Source organism: Lemur catta, chromosome 10 (assembly GCF_020740605.2).
Source record: "Lemur catta isolate mLemCat1 chromosome 10, mLemCat1.pri, whole genome shotgun sequence".
NCBI lineage: Eukaryota > Metazoa > Chordata > Mammalia > Primates > Lemuridae > Lemur > Lemur catta.
This window is the reverse complement of record NC_059137.1, coordinates 53,905,174-53,931,571: the sequence shown is the minus strand read 5'-3', so window position 1 is coordinate 53,931,571 and position 26,398 is coordinate 53,905,174. Positions and strand designations below refer to the sequence as shown.

General features: G+C 32.8%; 1 protein-coding gene and 1 pseudogene across 2 annotated transcripts in view; one reads left to right on the top strand and one right to left on the bottom strand.

Annotated features, from left to right (window-relative positions):
* MPDZ (multiple PDZ domain crumbs cell polarity complex component) overlaps positions 1-26,398 on the bottom strand; it is a 163,831-nt gene that overhangs the window by 58,353 nt on the left and 79,080 nt on the right. For both annotated transcript variants that reach the window (XM_045563965.1, XM_045563964.1), the window contains exons 15-21: positions 25,815-25,979; positions 23,769-23,954; positions 22,426-22,635; positions 20,204-20,320; positions 17,342-17,509; positions 6,406-6,693; positions 6,028-6,151 (exon numbers count right to left, since the gene is read on the bottom strand). In XM_045563965.1, the coding sequence (XP_045419921.1) occupies positions 6,028-6,151; positions 6,406-6,693; positions 17,342-17,509; positions 20,204-20,320; positions 22,426-22,635; positions 23,769-23,954; positions 25,815-25,979 (1,258 nt within the window). The remainder of the gene's footprint in view (positions 1-6,027; positions 6,152-6,405; positions 6,694-17,341; positions 17,510-20,203; positions 20,321-22,425; positions 22,636-23,768; positions 23,955-25,814; positions 25,980-26,398) is intronic.
* Positions 10,682-11,116, top strand: LOC123646699 (annotated as a pseudogene).

Genomic DNA, 26,398 nt, shown 5'->3' with positions numbered 1-26,398 from the left:
CTAATAGCTAACAAACTTGCTTGGCAAAGTCTACAGAGCACTGGTGCCCTGCCCAACATGTAACCCTCTCTTGTGTCATGTCCTCCTTGGCTCCCTGAGTTCCAGCCACAACAGCTTTCTTTCAGAAATACATCTAGTTTCTCCCCATTTTCAAGTCTTTGCCTGATATCCTCTTTCTGTTGCTCTTGGACAAGCTAACTCCCGCTCACTCTTCAACATCACTTTCTCAAAAAGGCCTTCTCCACAGACGCTATCTGAATTAATGTTCCCTTTATATGCTCCCCTCACCCTATTCCTTCAAAAATACAAAATCTTTGAAATTATGTTTAAAACTTTGCAAAAATAACATAAGTTCACTTAAAACAAAGTATTAAAGTCTCCTCCAAAATAGGATTATAAAGTTAAAGGTAAGGAGGGATATAAAGCTATAAGGGAATTTACAAAAACTTTCTTTAAAAGAAGTCACAAATTCCTTTTTAGGCTTCTATGTATTTTTTAAAAATAAGGTCTTTCCAAATATTAATTCTAATCACACCAAATTAGATATGATATTTCAAATATTTTAAAGAACAATTCTGATTATGTTTCCAGCCTAATATTTCATGCCTGAAAATGGGCAATCCAGTCTCCTAGTTATTGTTTTCTGAAAGAAGTAAACATTATCAAATGTATTTAAAATATTCTGTTAAGACTCATATTAATATTAAATTAATAATACTAGTGATTTTTAAATTATTAAGACACCACTTTTTACCATAAAACAAGACAGGTGGGTTTCTTATAAGAAAAGAGGCTGGCTCTGAAATGTTTAAAAATGTATGCTAGTTGGTCCTCATACAGCCATCCTTCCTGCCAAAATCCACCAAAAAACTGTACTGTTAAAATAAAAATGTGTGACCACAAGACAAAATTTAACTCAGCCATCCACACTGGGAGTCTAGCTCGTCATCTTGTTCTCCTTAGCAACACACAGTCTACAATAAAACAAGTCACAGGCATGAAACAAGTCATCGTGAGTTATGGTCAACATGACCTCTGAATTCAGTTTTAAAAGCATATTTAATTCACAAATCTATCAGTTATTAAGGCTGTCAGGTCATATCAACCATATAAACCAAGAGGTTGACATCAGCTAGTTCAGCTTATACTTTCCTTTCACCAAATGACAATTTACGGGGTTCAACAACTTGAAGATAATAGCCACTAGTTAGAATTTTGTTGTAACTTGTAAGATCTCTCAACTTTTTTCTTGAAAGAAGAATAGCCCAAATCAGGCACTGTGTGGAACCAGAGAATTGGTAATAAATCTGAGTTCTACCACTTTTAATCAGTGTGACTTAGGGCAACTGACTTAATCTCACACAGGGCCTCAGTTTACACATTTGTAAAATGAAGACAATATTATTATTAGGGTTATTTGAAGAATTAATTGAAAAAAATATGTGGAGTACCTTTCTAAGTACCTAACACAAAGTGCTCAATAAAGTGTAGTTGCAAAACTAAAAAAGAAAACTCACAGGATATATTTAAAATGTATCTCTATCCCAAACCAAAGTTACATTGCTCTCTAAAGGATACAAACAAGTCTTAATTCAGCTTCAAAATGAAACTTGTTATTACAGCAATCATAACACGTCCTTGGGTAACTCAAGTACTGGATGTATTGTGTATGTGAGAACTGGAGACAAACTGAGGTTCGAGTCTGGCCTCTACCTCTTAAGAGCTGAATACTCCAGAGAAATTCCTGAGTCTGTTTATGCTTCTGTACGTAATCAGTGAAGGGATGATAATCTCTTTCTCCTTATTTTTTTTTTACTTCAATACCTAACACAACATAATTAGTCAATGGACCACAGACCTATCAAAAATCAAGATTAGATTTTTTTTAAAGGTTACTACCTGCATGTGTACATATGCATGTATATTTGTATATAACATTCCTACCATAAATTTAATAAAACTAAAAGAAACCCCAAGTGATTAATGAAATCAAAACAAATGTATAATGACAGCTTTGACAGAAACCTATCATTTATTAATTTCTTCTGGGTAATCACTAGAGAAGGAAACATATCCAGAAAGCTAAAACTGCAAACAACCTCATATATCTGATTAAGGAGAGAGTATGAATCTAAGAAAATGAGCATACTGATAGACATACTTTCCTATCAGTACAAAGTCAGCCTCTATTTAGATTCCCTAAAACATTATTTATCACACTTTTTCTTACTTCTAGTTGTAAAGGCAATACCTTCCTACATTAAAGCTTAACTGAATGCTTTAATTGAATCAGTGTTTTACAAGATTTTTCCTGATACCTTTATATTTAGTTATTCTAAGTACTATAGAAGTCTGAAAATTGAACATTTCCTGTTAAATGAGACAACAGAGAAATGTTCTCACCTTGGTATGCTGTAAATTTGAACTCTAAGATCCTAGAGGAAGGCCAGGCTCAATGGCTCACACCTGTAATCCTAGCACTCTGGGAGGCTGAGGCAGGAGGACTGCTTGAGCTCAGAGGCTCAAGACCAGCCTGAGTAAGATTGGGACCTATCTCTACTAAAAATAGAAAAATTAGCCAGGTGTCGTGGTACGCACCTGTAGTCCCAGCTACTTGGGAGGCTGAGGTAGGAGGATTGATTGAACCTAGGAGTTTTAGGTTACAGTGAATTATGATGACGCCACTGCACTCTACCCAGGGAAACATAGCAAGAGTCTGTCTCCAGAAAAAAAAGATGCTAGAGGAACCTCACTGGGTCCCAGAAAATCAAACAGCCAGGGACAAAGCCCTATAAATATCTTAGGTATATAAATTAATTCAAATAATGGAAATGAAGCAGAAAAGTAAAACTAATAGTTACTTACACTTTTATATTATAAATTGGGTGCTAAACTAATGGTGCTATGATTTCACACATAAATGTTTTACTCTCACAAAACAAATGAGAGGGTTCTTTTATACTTTAATTTTAAAATCAAGCTGTTGAAGTTTAAATGGATTTCTACATATGATAAAAGGAAGGACATCTACCTTTTACTATTTATTTCTGAAAACTTCATTAATCCAGTATATTTTTATATCAAAATTTTAAAACGAAGGTGGAAGCAACCCACCTTGAAGTGTCCATCAATAGATGAATGGATAAACAATAAAAAATGTAGTATACACTTAAAATCAAATGTTATTCAGCCTTAAGAAGGATGGAAATTCTGACACATGCTACAACATGGATAAACTTGAAGACATTATGCTAACTGAAATAAGCCAGTCATAAAAGGACAAATATTGTATGATTCCACTTATATCAAGGACCTAGAGTAGTCAAATTCATAGAGACAGGAAAAAGAATGGTGGTTGCCAGGGGCTTGGAATATGGGAAGATGGGGAGCTATTGTTTAATAGAGAGTTTCAGTTGGGGAATACGAAAAAGTTCCGGAGATCAATGGTGGTAACAGTTGCACAACAATGTAAATGTACTTAATACTACAGAAATGTACATTAAAAATGGTTTATATGGTCAATTTTATGTTATGTATATTTTACCACAGTAAAAAAATCAACATATCCGGACATATTAATAGAATAAATAAGAAAATCCACATAATCTTCTCAACAGATGAAGAAAAGCATCGATAAAATTCCACATTCTCTCCATAAACTAAAAATAGGTGAGCATACCAATGGCCAGATTGCAAAACCAGGCATAATCAAACTATGGCTCTTATAAGAGCTTCTTAACTCCTAATTCTTAATGCCAATCTAAGTCACCAACCCATGGAATGATCTTCTTAAAACACAAATCTGATCATGTCATTCTTCTGCCCTTGGCAGTATCCTACAGGAATTTAAGGCAGGAGAGGGCTACGACAGAAGTCCTGTATCCTGCACACAAACCCACTCAGCAGTGGTCTCCATCTACCATTCCTGTAGCTTGAACTCTTGCTTTGCTGGGCATCACACCACACTTCATCCATACCAAACATTATTCAGTAATGTTTTCATATCTCTCTGGATCAGCACTAGCAGCTTCCAGCTTTTTCCAATTCCTCAACTATGTATTGAAAATCTTCTCTTTCAAGACCCGAATCAAACATGTCCTCTCTGAAACCTTTCTAAACTCTTCCACACTCAGAGTAGGGACAAGCTATTTCCTCTTTCAAGCCTTCAATATTCTCTAAATGAGTATCTATCATAGCTTGTATGATATTAATATTTTAATGCCTCCTAGGATTTTAAATGGTGATTAGCTTACTCTCTTAAATTCATGTTCCTTGAGAAAAGTGACTATATTATGATGCCTCTGCATAAAGTCTAGAATATAAAAAACAATAAATGATTGGTAGTTGAGTAAATAAATACATTAGAATATGGCTTTGCAAAAGCTCTGTCTTATAAGTTCAACAAAAAATGGGTTTTCAGCCTGAGCAAGAGCGAGCCCCCGTCTCTACTAGAAATAGAAAGAAATTATATGGACAACTAAAAACATACATAGAAAAAATTAGCCGGGCATGGTGGCACATGCCTGTAGTCCCAGCTATTTGGGAGGCTGAGGCAGAAGGATTGCTTGAGCCCAGGAGTTTGAGGTTGCTGTGAGCTAGGCTGACGCCATGGCACTCTAGCCCGGGCAACAGAGTGAGACTGTCTAAAAAAAAAAATGGGTTTATGGCCAATTAAATGTGAGAAATGATGCATTTGATGACCTCTTCTTAGAGATCTACAATGCACATTGGGTTATCAAAGATACTAAAAAGTAATACAAACAAAAACCTGTCTTCTTAAACTTATAAAACCCTAAGCTTTTAAACTTGGAATGCATTTACAACTCCTATTAATGTCCTATAGAACTAGTATTCTGAGTAATGTGCTTTCTCAAACACTGTATTAGCAGATAATTTAATTCCAACATGGCTTAGATATCTATAATACCTGTCTCATAATTAGTGAGTATTGGAAAGCTCTGGAGTTTAAATTTTGTATCATCCTATTAAATGTAATATACAAAATATTACAACAAAGTAGAAATTTGCTCCTATAATTCTCTATTTAGCTGCTGTTGGTACTACACAGCCACCACCAAATGTAACAAAACCTAGGAGATAAAGGCTAGACTCCCACTTACCAAATAAGCACTGCTGAATTCCTCTGCCAAGTCTCAAACTTAACAAGGAAACAAGACCCTGCCTAAGATATCAATGTAAAGGGTATTGGTTGGTTACTTCATAGAAGGAACAGGATCTCTGATATTGAGGTAACCAGAGAACCATGGGCTACATTTGGGCATTCAGAGCAACTGAAAGCCATATTATCATGTTTGTCAGTACCAACTAACAGGGACAGGGCTCAGTCATATGGCTGCTTAACTCAATGACAGAATAAATGTGCTCTTTCTTAGCACAATTTTAGCTATTGTAATTAGGATTTTATTTCTACAGTAAGTCTTCTTTGCCCAATGCATAGGATTTTGTGATTATAACCAGCCGAAACACTTTGTGGGTAATAAAAAATCCTGCCACCTGGGAAGAACTGTTGAATAACTCACATTTACATTTTGGTGGTGGCACACCTGTCTGTCTTTTTAGTCTTTATTTCAGTGAATGAAAGAAATTAAATACAAACTGACTTATGCATAACTAGTAAAATTCAAAGAAACTAATAATTTACTTTTCCAAGGAATTTAGAATTCCAAATTGCTGACTTTTCATTTCTTAAGAATTTGTTTTCTGATTTGCTGTTTCATACACAAACAATTCGTATATCTTTTACTTAAATGTAAATGAGGCTTTTGAATACTTTGAAATAATTAAGAGAATGAGGGATTTATGCTAGTATGAAATAAACAAACCTGTTAACCATTTCAGAAACAATAATGAGCACATAGAAAGAAAACCCATAAAAACCACAGGAAGATTTCTAGCATCTATTTTCTCATCTATAGCAAAAAATATCGAAACCTACCATGTTCAATATTTTCCCTTGTTAAGGGTTTTGGGAGAGTAGTATGTAAATGTGGAAGATAAGGAACTTACCTAGGCTAGAATTGCCTTTTGCTATAGTAATAGTCCTTTCAAAAGATTCTTTGGATACATTTTGGAGCATGGCACACTCGGCATTAGAGGTCAGGGAGCTCTGTTCGATTGAGTACTCAGAGCCCTGAAAAAAAGAAAAAAACAGGTCACATGAAAAGGAAAACTAGACTTTGGAGTCTGATTTCAACATCATGCATGTTCTCTAATTGGTTGTGCTTTATTCAGCAACAATCTATAGCCAAAACAAGTTCAGAGGTTGCCTTCTGGAAATCTCAGTGTCAGGAAGCACTCGTTTGAAATGAGAATAGCCAGAATGCTCTGACACATCACTGTCCCCTAAGTCATTATAATACATAAACCATATCTTTAAGATATTACCTTTCCAGTCAAATCAGGTAGCACAGGAGAGGTAAGTTCTGCACTTGATATAACTTCACTTGGTAACTGAGATTCAGTCCATGTTATTGTGTTTTCACATTCATATTGTTGTTCAAGAGCATCTGCAGTTGTATTATAATCATTTATGGTAAAGCCAGAAACAGGCCCTATGCTCAAGTCTACTGGAGGTAGATTCTTGTCTTGTCTTTGCAGGAGATTCTGGGTGTATAGTTCCTCCAAAGGCATATGCAGATCAAGTACTGGATCAGAAGACTTTTCAATGACATCCTGATGATGAAAGCATAAAAAAATCAAAAATTGTGAGCAGAATTATATCAATATATTTTATAAAAAAACACTTCTTAATGAGTAACTACTTAGTGAAAAATAAAACATAACACAATTATTACTCAAAAAGCATTAACATACATATAAACCTTTCACTTAGCAGATTACCCACACATCTTTATTCTCATAAATATTTCCTGCAAATGATACCTCTCATGTTCTACTGAGTTATATTTGTCTATTATGCTGTACATAATGTAATTTTGACATAATATTATGTTCTATCCAAAAATAAAATTATTCTGGGTTCAAATTACACAGAGAAGTGAATAACTTATACTTCCAAATCTCACTTAGTTCATTTACATTAAGTCTGACATTCCTATTTATTATGAGATGAGCATGAACAATACGACATTAATTAATGTGGATTCACAAGAGCATCCAAAAGAAAATTATTTTGATAAGCATTTATAGGTATTTATGGAGAAGCTAGAAACCCTTAAAATTCATATTATTATAGGAAAATTTGCATATATTATCTGTAAGATATAACAGAAGGAATATTAATATGGATTGTCATAAAATGTAGGTTCTAATCCAGGCTCTATTATTAAAAATCTGTACATAACAGAATCACTCTTGGGTTTATATCAAGGAATTTCTAAAATTCCCCGAAACACTAAAATTTTATAGTTCTATATAAATACATGTATCTCCTTACAATAAATATACCATATCACTTATATGCTTTGGATAAGCAGTTACTATATGAACAGTTGTTAAATAAACATTAGTTTTCCCTTCAATTCTTTTACTGATACTTTTAAAATACAAAAGTAGCATATGAACACATTATTACATAAAGGATTCAAGATAAAGACATATATTGCATACACATACAGAGTACAATATGAAATTCTCCCCTATGGTTCCTACTTCCATTCCCTTCCCCAGTAAAAATGGCTGGTATCAGTTAGGTGTTTATGTCATATTTTTTTATGCATTGCGTAATATATACATATAAGTATACATGCACACACACACACAGGCTGATGTACATATACATTTTTAAAATCTAAAAAGAACCATTCAATAAGTAACATTTTTACTTGATTTTGCAATATCTTTTTATCTTCATGTGAGAAATTTCTAAATCAGTAAAAAGTCAACTTCATTCTTCTTATGACTGTAAATTATTCCTAAGTATGAAAAATACTGGAGTGCAGATTCTGGAGTCAGGATAACTGAGTTCAAATCCTGGCTCCACCACTAATTTCTGTTAGAGCTTTGGCAAGTTACTTAAACAGTCTGTGCCTTAGCTCCCTTCTATTAGTTGGGGAAAATGACAGGACCTAATATAGGACTGTTGGGCAGACAGACAAAGAGAGTTAATACCTTTAACTTACTAAAAACAGGCCTGACAACAGAAAATGCTCTTAGTTACATTACACATCTTTGTGCACATGTGTGAAGATTTATTTGCTGTGGACTACTAGAATTGCAATGATGTGTCAAATGATATGCACACTTAAAATTTTGGTATATACTACGATATTGTCTTCCAACTTTCTCTTTTAAAACCACATCAAGGAAACTACAGATAGCTACTAATTCTACTTATAGCAAAAAAAAAAAAAAAAACCAGAGTCTTCACTACTGCACGTACACAGAAGCAAAAGGCCCTACCTAACCAACGTCACAGTCGTATCTTCAAGAAACCACCCCCATGAAAGTAAATTAAAAAATGGGAATAGACTTTTATACCAGATGCACAGAAATCAACATAAACACACAGGAAACATGAAAAAGTATGCTAATATGACACCCTCAAATGAACACAATAATTCTCCAGCAATAGATCTTAACCATAAGGAAATCCTCAAAATCTCAGATAAAGAATTCAAAATATTGATTTTAAAGAAGCAAATTACTGATTTTAAATGAGATGCAAGAGAAATATGAATACCAATAAAAAACTCAGAAAATCAATTTAGTATATGAATGTGCATTTACCAAAAAGATATCTTTAAAAAAAAAAAAACAGAAATTTTGGAACTGAAACAATGAAAGAAATACAAAACACATTCAAAAGCTTCAACAATAGACTAGAAAAAGCAGAAGAATTTTAGAACTTGAAGTTTTTTGAAAACAATCCAGTCAGATAAAAATAAAGGAAAAAAGAATAAAAAAGAATGAACAAAGCCTTAGAGATGTTTGTGATTACATAAAGTGATTGAACTTAGAAATAATCAGTATTCCCAAGGGTGAAGAGAAATCAAAAGGCTTACAAAAGCTATTTAACAAAATATAGATGAAAACTTCCTAAGAGTAGCAAGAGATTTAGACATCCAGATACAGGAGGCTCAGTGATTCCCAGTCAAATACAATGCAAAAATTATTTCACTATGGCATGTTATAATCACACTGTCTAAAGTCAAAGTGAAAGAAAGAAACCCCATCAGACTAACGGCAGACCTCTGAGCAAAAACCTTACAGGTCAGAAGAGAATGGGATGACACAGTTCAAGTGCTAAAAGAAAAATTAAAAAAAAAAAAAACTGCTAGGCAAGAATTCTATATCCAACAAGATTAAACTTGATAAATAAAGTCTTTTCCAGGCACGGAAATGCTGAGGAAATTTGTCATTACCAGACTAGCCTTACAAGAAATGTTCAAAGGAGTCCAAAACAAAAGAGCAATATTCACCATTATGAAAACACATGGAAGTATAAAACTCACTGGCAAAGCAATCACATAAAGGAGGCAGAGAAAGGAATCAAATGGTGCCACTACAGAATTCAATCAAACCACAATGACAAACAGAGAAAAAGAAGGAAACAAAGAATTTATAAAACAACTAGAAAACAATTAATGATATGACAGAAACAAAACCTCACATATTAATATTAACCATGAAAGTAAATGGATTTAATACTCCACTTGAGAGGCATAAATTGACAGGATGGATTTAAAAAAATTGAATAATGATCCAACTATGTGCTGCTTATAAGAAACTCACCTTACCTCAAAAGACACACATAGACTGAAAGTAAAGTGATGTAAAAAGATACTCTAAGCAAACAGAAATCAAAAGTGAGACGGAGTAGTTACACTTATATCAAATAAAATAGACTTTAAATCAAAAACAGAAAGAAAAAGACTAAGGTCATTATATAATGATAAAAGAATTGATTCAGCAAGAGGATATAATAATTCTAAATAAATATTTACCCAACACTGGAGCACCCAGATTTATAAAACAAATATTACTAGACCTATAGAGATAGACTGCAATACGATAATAGTGAGGGACTTCAACAGCCTATTCATGACATTAAGACAGATCATCTAGACAGAAAATAAAAAAAGAAATATTCAACTTAAATTGAACTTTAGACCAAACAGACCTAACAGACATTTACAGAATATCCTACCCAACAACTACAGAATATACATTCTTTTCATCAGCACATGGAACATTCTCTAAGATAGATGTTAGGCTTCAAAGCACATCTCAACAAATTTTGAAAAATCAAAATCATATCAAGTATCTCCTCAAAATACAGTAGAATAAAACTGGAATTCAATATCAAAAAGAATTTCAGAAACTATACAAATACATGGAAATTAAGCACGTTCCTGAAGGACCACTGGGAAATTATGATGAAAATTTAAAAATCTTTTGAAACAAATGAAAAGAGAAAGGGAACATAGCAAAACTTGTTAGAGACAGTAAAGCAGTGCTAGGAGTGACATTTACAGCATTAATTACATCAGAAAAGGAGAAGGATATCAAATTACCAACTTAACGAGGTACCTCAAGGAAATAGATGAGCAAAAACAAAACAAACTCCAAATTAGCAGGTTAAAGGATAAATGAAATGAAAAATTGGTTCCTCGAAAAGATAAATAAGTTTGATAAACTGGTTACAGCACTTGTCCCCAGCGAGTCACGACATTGAAGGCTGTGTGCATGTAGAAGGGTGATGGGTGACGGCCTGGTGCAGGGCATCATTCACTTCCAGCAGCAGGAAAATTGACCAGTTGTGGTAAATGGACAAATTACAGGATTGACTGAAGGCAAGTATGGATTCCATGTCCATCGGTTTGGAGATAACACACAAGGTTGTAACAGTGCAGGTCCTCACTTTAATCCTCAATCCAAAAAACATGGTGGGCCAAAGGATCAAGAGAGGCATGTTGGAGACCTGGGCAATGTGACTGCTGGCAAAGATGGTGAGGCCATTGTGTCTACTGAAGATTCTGTGATCTCACTCTCAGGAGAACATTCCATCATTGGCTGCACAATGGTGGTCCATGAACAAACAGATGAATTGGGCAAAGGTAGAAATGAAGAAAGTACAAATATGGGACATGCTGGAAGTCAGCTGGCTTGCGGTGTAATTGGGATCGCCCAATAAACATTCCCAAGGATGTGGTCTGAGTCCTAGTAACTCATCTGTTATCCTGCTAGTTGTAGAAATGTAACTTGATAAACATCAAACACTTGTAATTTTAAAAGTGTAACTGTGTGGCTTTTTTAAATTGCTTTAAGTACCTGTAATGAGAACTGATTTATGATTACTTAGAAGATTTTTATAGTTTTATAAAACTCATTATCAGTTAAAATGTGTTTCAAAAAAAAAAAAACCAAGATTGATAAATTGGTAGCTAGAATAACCAGAAAAAGAAGAGAGAAAATCCACATAAATAAAATCAGAAATGAAAAAGGAGATATTACACCTGATACCAAAGAAATAAAGAAAGGTCATCAGAGAATATTATGAACACCTACATGCTCACAAACTAGAAAATCTAGAAGAAATAGATAAATTCCTGGAAACACAACCTCCAAAGGTTGAACCAGTAAGATATACAAAACCTGCACTTCAGCCTGGGCGACAGAGATCCATGTAAAATAAATAAATAAAATTTAAAAGTAGACAGAGTACATGAATAGACATTTTTCAAAAGAAGATATACAAATGGCCAACAGACAAATGAAAAAATGCTCAACATCATTAATCATCAGAGAAATGCAAGTTAAAACCACAATGAGATATCATATTAAACTAGTCAGAATGACTATATTAAAAAGGCAAAAACTAACAGATGCTGGAGAATGTGGAAAAAGGGAACTCTGATACACTGCTGGTGGGAATGTAAATTAGTACAATCTCTGTGGAAAACAATATGGAGATTTCTCAAAGAACCAAAAATAAAACTATCATATGGTCCAGCAGGGTATCTACCCAAAGGAAAAGAAATCAATATATGAAAAAGATACCTGCACTCATATTTTTATTATAGCACTATTCACAATAGCAAAGACATGGAATCAACCTAAGTGTCCATCAGCGGATGACTGAATAAAGAAAATGTGAATACTATTCAGCTATGAAAAGAATGAAATCATTTCATTAGCAGGAACATGGATGGAAATGGAGGTCACTGTCTTAAATGAAACAAGCCATAGAAAGACCAATATTGTATGTTTTCACTCACAAGTGGGTGCTCAAAAATGCATACACATGAACGTAGAGAGAGGAATAAGATAACAGAGACTTGAAAGGGTGAGGGAGAGGATGATGAGAAATTAATGTCTACAATATTTGTTATTAGAGTGATGGATACCCTAAAAAGCCCTGACTTGACCACTTACACAATCTATACATGTAACAAAATCGCACTTGTACCCCATACATTTATATAAATAAAAAAAAGAATATGGAATACCTATTAACTAATCTTGCCAACTCCAGATTAGTTTGGCAATCTGATCCACAAGAAATAGATTCATTAGTGTTTTACTATGTGTGTTCTTGACAATTAGTGAGGAGATGAGATCTGTATACCTTCCATGCACATTCTCTTCCCATAATTTATCTAACATTTTTTCACGTTTTCACTTGTTCTTGTCATTGATGTATTCTGAATATAAAATCTGTGATATATAATGCAAATATTCTTCTAATCTGTAACTTGTCTTTTTAAGTTTGTATTTGTAATATTTTGCCATGTAGAAGTTAAATCCCTTATGTAATCAAATGTGTTAATTTTTTTGTGCTACTGGGTTTAATATTGCTTAATAAGTCCTTTCACACAAAGTAAATGAAATGCTTTCTATTAATAGTATTCTTATTCTATTTTACAAATGCTTTGTTTTTAGATTTGAACCATTTAGAATTTATTTCACGGCGTGGTATGAGACATGGGTCTCTTCTCATTTTTTCTAAATGGGTAATTAACTGTTTCAACACAATTTATTACACTCTTTTTCTTCATACAAGTTATCTCTCTCTGGAATTATTAAATATTCCTGGTACAAAGAATTTAGGCAAGTGGGAATATCATACAAGCAATTAGCACATTTAGTATCTGCAGAAAGAAATGATAGGAAGGTATCATCCTGCACATTCCCAGAATCTAAAGAATAACCTAATGGCTCATTCATCCAACTTTGATTATTTTATTAGCATGAAAAATAATAATGTACTTGCAACAGAATTGGTTAGCTTCTGTATTACTAAATTAATTATAATAATTAGCAGTAAATCATCTCCCCCATGCCTCAAATAAAGATACAATCAAAACTGCTTTTCATAAGAAAAAGAGGTCAAGTCACCCTTGTTATCAGGGGTTTATTGTAAATGGTATGACAGAAATTTCCATGGATTATTCATGAAGGAGTTAACATAGACACATAGAAAAGAAAGAGCTAATCAACACAGTAGACAACATACGCCCACTTCAGAAACATTTCTGGTTGCCGAACAACCAACTCAGTTTTATTTTTAAAAGTCTTATGGATCTAAAAGAAAAACAGTTCTTCCCCCGTAAGATGTATAAAAATAACTCTACAATTTCCCAGTGCAACTTGATATCTAAAATGAAGTCTTTCAAAAATCCATATTAATATGTGCCTCCACTTTCTTGTCCTCAGGAAAAAATGGAAAAGAGGTTAAATTAAAATGTCAAATATACTTGAAAAAGAGCTCTTTCTTAAGTGCAATGCATAAGTTAAGGTTAGACTTGGGCACATTATTTACCCAGGTAATATATTTACTTAGACTAGCTAAATACTTAAACATTCTCTAGTGAGAACTTGCTTTTCTTCAATAAGCAGCTTACCAGAAAATTCTTGCTATACTTTTAAAAAATATACTGCAAACACATCTGCTCCAACTGTCATTCTCCTACTCTTTCTTAGATAAGGAATACTTCCCTTATTGTTTATACACTGACCCTAGTGAAGGAAAAGGCAACACCTTTTATGCCTTTGAGAGCCTTTAATTGTGTCACTAAGACTTTCACAAACACCCTTATCATCTTGACTGGAGTGATTTAATTAGTCTTTGATCCTAATCCCTTCTCCAAAAAAACGATAAGGAACCATATCAACATTCTAAACACAAATGTGAAGGCTATAATATTTTATACTAGAGAATGACACTAAGTGGAGATTTATGGGAATATACAGATTTTTTTTTCATGGAATCCATTAGTTGTGTTTGTTGTACATGGTACAAAGAAGGGTTCCTATCTGACAAACATTGAGTTCAACCTCCACTAGAATCAAAAGTTTTTCCTGGCAGAACCAGTATTCAGGAATGAAGGACATGCACCACATTGGTAACAATCTCATCCCTAGTAAGGCAGTGAGTGTATGGGTATGGATAGCAAGTTGTGGGGGTATGGATAAGGAGTACAAGGGGAGACTCATTAGACAGCTATTAAATCTTTATTGGCTGTATTTTTAAGTCAAAATAGGAAAAAATAAAGCATATTCTTCCCAAAAGCCACGTTGAGCTTTTAAACAAGTCTACTAACATTTAAGTTTGAAAAACAATTATTTCTGCATTTTCTCATGTCTCTGGAGATAACAAGGAAAAGGAGTTAAAATGATTAATCAAAAAACCTAGAGCAATGAGAAAGGAAAAAAAGGAAAAAAACTCACTGGCTATAGCCATGTTGTCTTTAAAATCCGCGTTTCAATGACCTGCCTCTATTATACCAAATGCCATGGAAGCAGCTATATTTTTCAAGTTCTTCCATGACTGTTATTTTCCTAAAATCCTTAAGTGAGATATAATAATTAATCAAATTAAGCAAACACGTACTTTTTAAAAAGAAAAAAAGCAGGATGGCCCCCCAAATAAAAGAATTTTGTGAAGAGGAACCTTAACACTTGGCTACAGCCCTTTGGTGTTTAAGCTGCTGCACAGTCCTGAGCTCTGCTTTCAAGAGTGAGGCCTCCCTCTAAGACAAGTCTATGCTCTACTTAGCTCTTACAACCTCTGGTAGCACACCTGACCAAGGTCAAAAGACCTCTTCATTAAGGTGAAGAAATAGGTAAAATTATTCATCCATTTTCCAGTTGCCATTTAAGGCTAGAAAACTATTACATATTTAAGTGATTCTAAAGAATCTTAAGATTCCTCATACTCTATTTTATCCTTCTTTCAATTCAGTATAGAGGCATCTTTTTCTTAAATATCATGTATTATATGGTTTTATTTTATAAATTTAAAAGCCCTGAAATGAGCTCACTTTTTAAGAAAAACAGTCAATTCTAAATTCTATAATAAATCACCATTATGTCTTTTTAAGATAAAATTAGTGCATAAAAACAGAAAGAATATATGCTTTTTTTAATTTACATAAAATCTTCTGGTAAAAACCTAGGTACTAAAAAGGTGCCATCAGAAAGAAATGTTGCAGAGATTTCCCATGATGCAGGAACAGTCTACTTTCAAAGCAAACTGAAAGCAAACAGGAGTTTCACAATGTGTTTTAAAACACCCTCATTAATGTCTTCTTTGTTGTTTTGTAGTTTAAATATTTCAGTTGATAGGCTGGCTTGCCAAAATTTGCTTCAACAAAAGAGTAAACTGCTTGGAGAAGAAAAAAAGAAGGAGGCAAACAGACTTCAGTAAGCCAATATGTTGTGCTGCATACAGCCAGCATTTGCCCTCTAAAATATACGCTTCTCAGTATGCAGATTGTGTAATCCCTTTAAGTAACAATTACTAAATTAAACAATGCAATCTGTCCCACTGGCAAGAAGTATGCTATGCTCTGGATTAGGAGATTCCATTAGGAGATGAACTCAGCTTCTAGCCCTGAGGCCAGTAAAGGCTGAACACATTCCAGACAGGACGCAGCCAAACAGACAGTCTCAGGTGTGGTGAGAGAGGAGCAGCTGCTCCACTCAAGATTATACCTTGCAAGCCAATTCAAGGAGATTGCCCAGCATCATCTGCAAGGATAACAGGTGCATCTTGAACATGAAAGAAAACGCTCTGAAAATATTCTGGCCAAAAACCTTATTTGTTAATCAGGAAAGGAGGAAAACTGTGCTAGACCTATGGAAATCCTACTTTCCAACTAATTTATAAATACAGACTCCTTCCCACTGAATTCAGTTTATGTGGAAAATATACATTTCATATATTTAATAAAAAATTATTGTCCAGTCATTTTATCTTAATTTTTAATATTTATGATATATTTCCAATATATAAAAATAAAGAAAATATATCCATATATGAACTCTTTGCCAAAATTTAATAGATAGAAGTACTTTTTCCTATTTTCTTCAGTCTTTCTTCCTAAAATGATACAATGTATTAGAAATACAGCTAAATTCCCATACTTATTTTTCTCCAAGGATAACTTCTTAAAATTGAGAAATATCATGCTCACATATTTTTAGATTTTACTAAACATACAAACGTATTCATAAAATATATACATTGTATTGCTTTGGGTATCAATTCCAAAAAATAAACAACTCCGACAAATCAAAAGATGAGCAACCTGATACAAAATTGGGCAAAAGATATGAAGAGATCACTGATGAAAAGTGAAAATCAAATGGCCAATATTATGAAAAAGTATTCAATCTCACTAGTAGTCAGGAAATCCAAATTAAAATAGCTAAGATGCCATTTCACACTAAAAAGAATGGGTAGGTGTTAAAATATTACTCATTGAGCATTATAGAATATATCACCAAGAAAATGAACAGAGTTGGGGCATTTAACACTTAAGCCAATAATTTCTAAAAAATAAATGGGACAGATATGTCAAATAGTAACTAAACTGCTTATTCAAATCCAGTGACACAAACAGACTTTGCCATTCTCTGTGATTTTTATGTAATGTATCCTTGGGAATTATTTTATATAAAAACATATGACCGCATTAAGTTTAACTTAGCTAATAAATGTTAAATTAACGCAAAAAATATTTTACTACTCAACTTTACACACAAGTCAGTTTTAAAACCATTAAGAAAATAAAGTTATTCCTGTAATTTTTCTGAAGTACACACTGCTAAAAATACAACTTGAGAAATACATGATATTAAAATTTTTCTTTCTGACATGCAAATTCTAATCAGAGCTTGGAACCCTGTGTCTACCACTCTGTTTCATACATTAAATTTAAATAGTCCGTAATAGTATGAAATATACCCCAGTCAACACTAGCTAAATGAAATTGTATTTTAATTTGATAATGAATCCATGATTGGAGAAATATAGGATGTCTAATATGCTACTCCCACAACTCCCCATAAGCACAGACCTCTGGAAAATTATACACAAGGTTTTCTCATAAAAGAAACAGTATTTCCTTTGTACCTTAGGAGGAGACGATGGAAGGGAGGAACCATAGTTCAGGCCATCGCTACAAGCACTGCCATGTAGAGATAAAATAGATGCTTGAGTAGAGTAGACACTGTCATTATCAGGAGAATACTGAGACTCAAATGTGGATTCATCTACTAAGTCAGCATCATTTGTGTCCACCTAGGAATAAAACAATAATATCAGTTGGAAATTCTGTTGTATTACATATATGACTAACAGTCTCCACTGGACACTAAAAGGCACACTGGTATCATTCTTTTATCTATTCTATCTTCTATATGCCCACTTCAACACACTAAAGACTGACTAATGTAGCAGAACAAGGACAATTGCCCACCTACAGCAGTGGGTGCTGGCATCCAAAGGTATTTTATTCCATCAATATAAAGGGCTAAAGGTAACATTAACAAAGGGCCTGGATCAATTCTAAATTTAAACAGTTCTATAAGTTAAGGAAAATATTGTTTTTCCACTTTCTCTACCCAAATCTTATAATTGTATAATAAAATTAATGAGGTCATCACTTTCCTAGTCTACTAAAATAAACTGTTACTCAACAAGGCAATTATATATTTGTAAACTGCACTAAACTATATATTTTGTTTAAATTATCTTTAACTAGATTTTGAAATCATTCAAGTTGCTGAAACCAAAGAGAAAATCTGTGATTTTTATGCTAAAATTATACTAACAAACAAAAGGCCTAATTATGATCTGGTTATGATGATACATTTAGTTATAAACTTCTGTTAGAAAACTCATACAGAGTGGGACAGAGAATTTCACTACATATTTTCTCAAAATCCTACTACTATTTTATGTCACAGAACCAAAAGAAAGAATTAGGTCATGATGAGCTTGAAGCTCTTCTTGCAATTTATTCACAGTCACTCACACACTAGAAAAGACAGAACTGACATAAATTACTACCCTTCTCTGATATTACCAGCATTTTCTGTCTACCTTGACAAAAATCCTGTATGTTCTACTTCTTTATGATATCAACTTACTTGTTTAGCCAGCAGAAGTTAGAAGCATTATAACATTATACCGGCCACATGCTTGCAAAAGCTTATTAAAAATACAGGTGGGCTATTTCAAAGGGACCCACTCTTCACATACATTTCACAGGCCTAAAACTATATTTTAAATACACGTTCAAATTTACAAGTGAGTCACTATGTGGACATTTACCCTTACACATGTATATTATGTACAATAATCTAGACAGTGTTAACTAAGCCTTATGTCATAAATTACAATAGATAAACATTTGTTTTAAGTAACATTAAAAAAGAATACCTCGATATAATTTGTATACCTAACACTGATGATTTCAAATTTTAGGAGAGATCCTAACAATTTGTTTAATTACTATAGAGATAAAACACTAGAGCCCACAGTAGCTGAGTGGCCAGTCCAAGATTATACAGCTGGTTAGGGAGAAGACTCAGGACACTTGTTATCATAATAAAATTCTATGATCACATAAAAGTAGAACTAATCTTCTTTCTCACTGGCATTCATTTAAGAAGGTTCAAGGAAGCCCTGTAAACTCTAGGGAGAATATTATTTCTTAAGGTACTTTAGAAACAATGACATAAAATGTTTGTGTCCTGTAACATTTCAAAAACAATTTGCTATGTCTGAGTATTATTAACACTATAGTACCTTAGAAAGTTCACTGCATACTAAGCTGTCCAGCTTTGAATTGCCAACATAATGCCCACGGAGAGTAGGGCCAAAAGTTACCTGGTATGTTAAGCATTAAAGTGTAAAATTATTGCATTTATTATAATACACACCAAAATTTTCTAACTGGCTGTTTTAAGAGCTCGGATTTTAAAAATATTGACAAAAATAACTGCCTCCCCAAAATTAGAATAACCAATATGTATACAGAGTAAAAGAAATAATTCACACTATGGTTTAAAGCAAGATGTGCACAATCAATCATAAATACATAATGAAGAATTTGACAGATTTTCAATCTCTCTGTAGTCTAACAAAACTGAAACAAGTATTTAAAATACAGGCATATTCCTTTCTAGTGAAACAGGACAATGTTTGACCTCCCAAAAAAGTTAAGTCAGGAACCTAATTTTAACGGTAGGAGTACAGTAGTGAATAGGACGTAGAATTTGTCATATTTATATTATGTGAATGTCATGTGTATATTTATGTCTGGTATTTAGTTTTATCTTTAAATTATTGACATAGCATTGTCTCCTCTACCAGACCGGAAGGTTATTAAGGGTAGAGTGGCCCCTAAATACTTTCATTCTAATGAATAATTTTTTAAAGATCAAGCAGAAATAAAATTTTAATTTAAAATTTTCTAGCAATTCAGTCTGTTTACATATATGTATTTTTAGAAAACACAGTTTTACCTTTTCTGGAAACTTTCATGTTCTTAATTATACTACCAATTTATGTAATTTTCACACTATTCATATCTCAGGTAAAAACTATGCCTGCCACTCATTAAAAGGTAGTCAAAACACTGATTTAGGATTGAATACTGAAAACAGTTAAAGGATGCCTAGACATATCCATGTATGAAATTAGAGCAAATAAGTGCTCCAATAACTTTAGGTATAATATAAAGATTAATTCTACATGTTGACACAATATAATGTTAACCGATTTTTCCCCACAAATTCAATAAATATTTTTTACATTTATTATGATTTTTCTTCCCATTTCCAATTGTGAGAACCATTTGAGTTGGAGAGAACATGTTTCCAAAACATAATGAACAAAGAATATAGTAGGACTTTTTCAGAATATTTGGAAAAGCAAAGTAAGACACACAAGATCTGAAAGAAAGCTTGATAAATGGTGGGCACTAACCAGAGCCAAATCAGCCCTGAAGAGGGCTTTGTCAGCCAGCCCTTCCTCCTCACTTGAGTGTGGTGGATACAGAAAGGAATCCTCCTTAGCAGAAACATAACCTTCTTCTGGTGAAAGCTGCAGGGAGAATGGCATTTTTGAGGACCAATTCATGGAAGAGAGAAAACAGTAAAGAGGAGAGGAAAGGAAAAGGAGAAGGAACGGTAAGGCAGGAAAAGTGAGGGGAGAAGAGAAAAAAATTGAAAAGTTTTCAAATGATAACATACAACTTGAACATAGATTCATAAGTATAAAATCTGATAAATATTCATATATAACATTTTTATTTGGTAAGACACAATGAGGATATTTCTTCTAATATGAACTTTATCTGTTAGATGTTCCCCTTTCTACTAATTTTTTTCATCTATCTTCTTATAAAAGATTATCAAAATCAATAATTTTTATATTATAACAATCTTCCAGGTATTTCTATCTGCAAAATATTCTGGCCAAATACTGACTTTCTAATATAGAAATAAGGCAACTTTTAGGTGTTAAGTAATAAAAGAAGCTGCAGAAGAACAAAACATTAAAAAGAAGGATCAATTTCTCTCTGCCATCCTTTACTAAACTATTTTAAAGAATATAATTTACTTGATAAGGAATGTTACTGAACCCTACAGTAAAATCTCTTAATTTAGCATGGCTTATAAAACAAAGTAAAACAAAAAATTCTCTACATGTACACAGTCTGGTTAAATTGGACCCCTGAGCTATTATATTGTAACCTTAATCACACAGACAGAAAATCTAACATTTTTATTCCACTCTAAGATAAAATGGGCTAAAATATTTAGATAATTGTTGTATCTACATCACTCTATATCAGCAATACATGCAGAAGAAATATTATAGGGGAAAAAAACTGTTTTTCTTCTTTTCCCATACATATGAGTTTAATAGTTATTAAACTTCACTTTAGGTAATAGAGATATTGATCATATGTTATAATATATACTGAATTTGAAATATCAAATATTGTCAAAACAGAAATTTATTTTGGAACTAGCTAGAAAAAAAAATGACTCTGCTTCTGAATAACTTGTATGATTTCTCCTGAAAGGCAGTAAAAAAATATATATATATTGAGTCACATTTACCATTTCTAACAGACCAGAAATAAATTTATGTTCCAAACTTAATACCCATGATTACTTTATATTTACATTCCCCACTGTACTGCTCTTTTGCTATGATTTCTATAATCCTGGTTTGATTTTAGGTTGGATTAACATATTCTTTATTCTTTCTTCCCTCTCTCTCTTTCTTTTTTCATAAATATATTTTCATAGGTTATTGAAATTCTCTGTGGACTAAAAAATGTTGCATGAATAATTTAAATAACACTTAAACTATATTAACCAAACTTACTATTTAAAACAAATTCACAAAAATCAACACATCCATTTTGTTATTTATGCAAATATATCTGTTTGTAATTTCTTAAGGTATATTTGCCTTTTCAGTTAAAATTATATTTGTATACTGGAAAAAAAACGAAATATTGAGAACATCTCTAATATTTAATTGTAATACAGTGATAAATGCCAAGTTGCACTCATAACATCTAATAAATGTAATGTTTTATGTAACATAAATTCATTAATTGTTTCTAATAATGCAGTAATTAATGATATGGGAGCTATTCCCTCCCAAGAGGAGAGCCACAAACTGGCACACCTATTTTGGAAAATTCAATTTCCTGCTCTGCAGTAATTAGACAAATATGTTGATTCAACTGAATCCAGCAACTTAAGCCACTCTGACAGAGACTCTACTTTATCCCACTATGATTAAAGATTCTATTGTTAGTTGCTAACGCTATTAATTTTTCTAATATCCCACAACATTGGTATAGATACTTTAAGCCATATTTCTTCGAGAATATTTGATTCTGCATTCATCACGACCTTATTACTGAATTAAAAAAGTCAAAAGTGAACCACAAAGCAATAAGTTATAAATTTATTCCTGAACTTCCTAGCTTGTTTTCTTTCCTTTATTTTTATAAAATATTACTCAAAATTAAATCTTTATCTTCATGAAGCCAATAATCATGTTGATGGAAAAAAGTACCAAAAGTCATGATTCAAACTCAAGAACATCTAAAGCTAAAAGTAAGCCAATGAACCATTTTGTTTGTAAATATAAAGAGAAAGCAATAAAATCTGAATTCTTACAGGTAAAGGCTTAGCAACTCCTATTCTCACAGTTCCTGATGGTGCTCCCTTCAGTGCTTCTACAGCTTCCTCAAGACTACTGTTTTCCAAGTTAACATCATTGACAAACATGAGCCGATCTCCAGGAAGAAGTCGTCCATCCTTTTCAGCAATGCCTCCAGGCACCAAAGAACGAATCACAATCACAGTGCTTGCTGGATCAATTGGATCCTGACAGAACAAAAAAGGAAAGAAAAGTCAACACATTTTTATAGAGAAAAACTCTTTTACAAAGCTTTTCCCTCTGAATTGTAAGGGGTGGGTAATTATTTCAAGTGTCCTAAAAAAAAATTCATGCAAAAAATTTCATATAAAATTTCTATGAATTATCTAGGCAAAGGTTATCCACATTTTAGACAGTTTAGAAAGAGTTCACCTGAAACAATGGCAACCTCAATTGCTAATGTTCCTGAGAAGATTTCTTAAATTGTACAGATAACTTCAAAACTATAATTTTAATTTTTGATAAGTTGTCAAATTTTATAACTATCATTTGAGGCCAGATGTTGGGTATATTAATTATTAACAATACCATTTGTTAAATAGGATGTTACTATGAGGAACATCAACTCATCACTAAATGTGAAGGTAGGGCCCGTTCTTTTCAAATGAAGAAATAGAGAAAGAAACCATAAAGTATGTGGCGATGCGGTGTTTTTAGATACACAGCAACCTTATTATTAGAACAAGGCTCCAGAATCAGGCCTGTGAACACAACTCCCTGGAGTCATCTGAAATGGCATTCTGATTCAGTATTAATAAGGATCAACAGCTGCACTCTAGCAGATAGGCATTAGCATTTCCTCATTTCCTCGGCATAAGCACAATGCAGGTAAGGACACAGGCCACACTTGCCCAATTTAAGCATACTCATAAATTTAGTCAAATAACTGGAATGTTAAAATTTATAATATAGCCAATTATAAGTTTATCATTCACATTAGACAAAAGAAATAAATATCTAATTCTTTATGACTTACCATTAAAATATGAGCCATCAATTAAGAGCATGGAAATAAAAATAATGTAAACACACTCCTCAAATAACAAAAAAAACCCACTATATTTCTATAATATTCCTAAAATGTATTCTGCATGTTCTTCAATTTTCCAAGAGCTAATATATAAAATAGTTCAATGAAGTCAATGTTAAAAGAAATCCTTTATGATAATCAATGAATTGTATAAATTACTATTTTGAAAGATTGACTAAAAGAAAAATTTTTGATAACTGTAAAATATCATCTGCTCTAGATATACCATCTTTTTTAAAAAAAAAATTGTTAAAAGTAGGATATATTTACCTGATAATCTAAAATGCTAAAACCAAGTCCTTTGCTCCCTTTCTCCAGCTCTATGTGCTGAATGCCAGCCTCCCACATGGCCAAAGGTGCTTGAACCTCCTCTGTATTCTGATCCACATCAGTCATCGCCAGCACTGGATCCTCTGTCTCCGAGGACCCGATGAACTCACCTAGATCTACATGAGGCTGGATAACAGATTAGATATCTTACTTCAGAGGCACTAGATTAGCAGATACACTTACCAATGCTACAAGGAAAAGGGAGATCCCGAACAAAACATTCTGAAATAAGAGTAGCAACAGCTTATCGTGAAACCTTTAGGAATTAAAGTTCTAACTACTGAAAGTTGTAAAAGAGGAGGAAATACCTAAGTTGTAACAAACATTAAAAATATATGATTCAAAGAACTCCTATGAAAATAAATATACAATAGTTAACATCTCAGCACCATGATTGTGGGTGATTTTCACTTTTTTCCTCAGAGTCAGAATCACCAGTATGATCAGAAAAAAATGTAAAGCTATTTTGATATTACATAGAAAGAACTCATGATAAATAAGAGTAATTCAAGAGAAAATGGATGTGAAAAAGGGCCATACTCTATGCAAATAAGAGTTTTAAAATGCTATGACTTGTGCATTTGACTATTTCCTTATGAAGTTAACATACACACAGTGGCAAAACATAAGATTTGAAATCAGATTTGTCACAGCTTGAAAACTGTCTCTATGATTTAAAATCTGTGTTACGTTGAGCAATATTCTTAATCTGGGCTTCAGAGTTACCCATCTCATAGAGTTCTTTGAGGATTACATGAGGTAACATTTATAAAGCATCTGACAAAGAAACAGGTATTCAAATTGTTAGCTTCTTTCAGTAAAAATAAAGTGAATATAGGTTAACTCAACTTTGTTCATCTGTATGAACATATCAAATTAAAGAAAGATTTGTTTACAAGGATGAAATTCTAGTTTGTATACTACCTTTCTTTTAATCAATTATTGCAATCTAGGACCATAGATGAAAATTATATCCACTTGTTTCATTGTAATAATCCCATTTACATATACCCATAAAAGCATGTATGGATACATATGGTGCTAGCCTTTGAGTGCTATACAATTTGGAATTATGTTTCTTGTTCTATCCTATTCTAATCACCCATGTGAATATTTAACTATGTACTTTATTCTTCAAAGTTTTTAAATTATTCCATTGTGATGATTCCTTCAGTGTAATGTAAATCAAATCCTAATATTGTCTTTCATTATACCTTAAATGAGATTTGACTGGACTACCAATTATGCAAAGTCCAAATCTTAATTTTAGATATCGATTGTGTATCCTCAGAAAAGCTGAAATCAGCTCCATTTCTTAATATTTTAAACTCAATGGAAAAGAATAAGCAAACAGGAAAATGGGAGTTTCTGGATGTCACAGAGAATTGTCTGACAAGTAACATTATGAGCTCAAATTTCTCATATTTTAAAGGTATAATGTGCAAATGAGTAAGACCTATATACACAGAAATGCTGTGTCCAATTTTAGCCATTCACTAAGCACTAAGTGTATGCCAGACACATAGCTGAATAGGTTACCTAAAAGTGTCTTTTACCACATATGTACTATGTACACACTATTTACATACATCAGTTTTCTCTTCTGCAAATAGAGACAATATGAGCATCTATTTCATAGGAATATTGCAAGTAAATTATACAAGTACCTAGTGTGCAATAACATCTAATATTATTAATCACCTTAATTAACCTTCAGAGCAACTCTTTGAGACAGACATCATAACTTAACATTTTACAGAGGAGAAAACTGAACATCAGAAAGATGGATGACTTGTCCAACTTTGCACAGCCAGCATCAAGTCTTATTCAAACCCAGGTCTGTCTAACTTGAAGGTCTATCTTATAAACCATGAGCTATGTGAGGAAATCAAATATCAAATTTTTTAAAAGCCTAAAAAATTTTTAAATACCATCTAGCCTTTCCATTATATATTCAGATTAGCCTCATGTCAATAAATGTAATACCTTTTCTGTTAGCTCAATATCACATAAGTCTAGGCTATCCAATTCTGATTGGGTGGTGGTTGGCACAGTTCGACGACAACACACCATGGTCACTTCTATCGGCAGTTCTTTCAAGATATTCACCACATCTTGGTGGTTTTCCCCAAGCAAAGTTATGCCATTTACCTGTGGAAAAAGATACATTGTCCAAGAAAGAACATTTCATAATATAAATATTCTTTTAAACACTTTTTTTTATTAAATAAATATAAATTTTACTATGATGATTACCATAGTTCTGTGCTCAGAACTACAGTTAGACCTGTGGAAATACTATCTAGAACAATTTATGTCCAAGTTTAGAGTTTGTTGGAATTGGAGCTTCTACAGCATTGACACAAAAATCACTAGCTTTCATTCATGTTTGATCTGCCAGTGTAAGATTTTGGAAAAAGGAGAGGTAATAAAAATATTCCCAAAGGATAAAGGGGGAAAAAAAGAAGGTTAAAAAAATTGACATTTTATACAATTATTAAGTGAAAAAAATGGCATATACGGTATGCTAGCATGTTATAAAAAGTAGAGGAAAAGAGCATATTCAAACT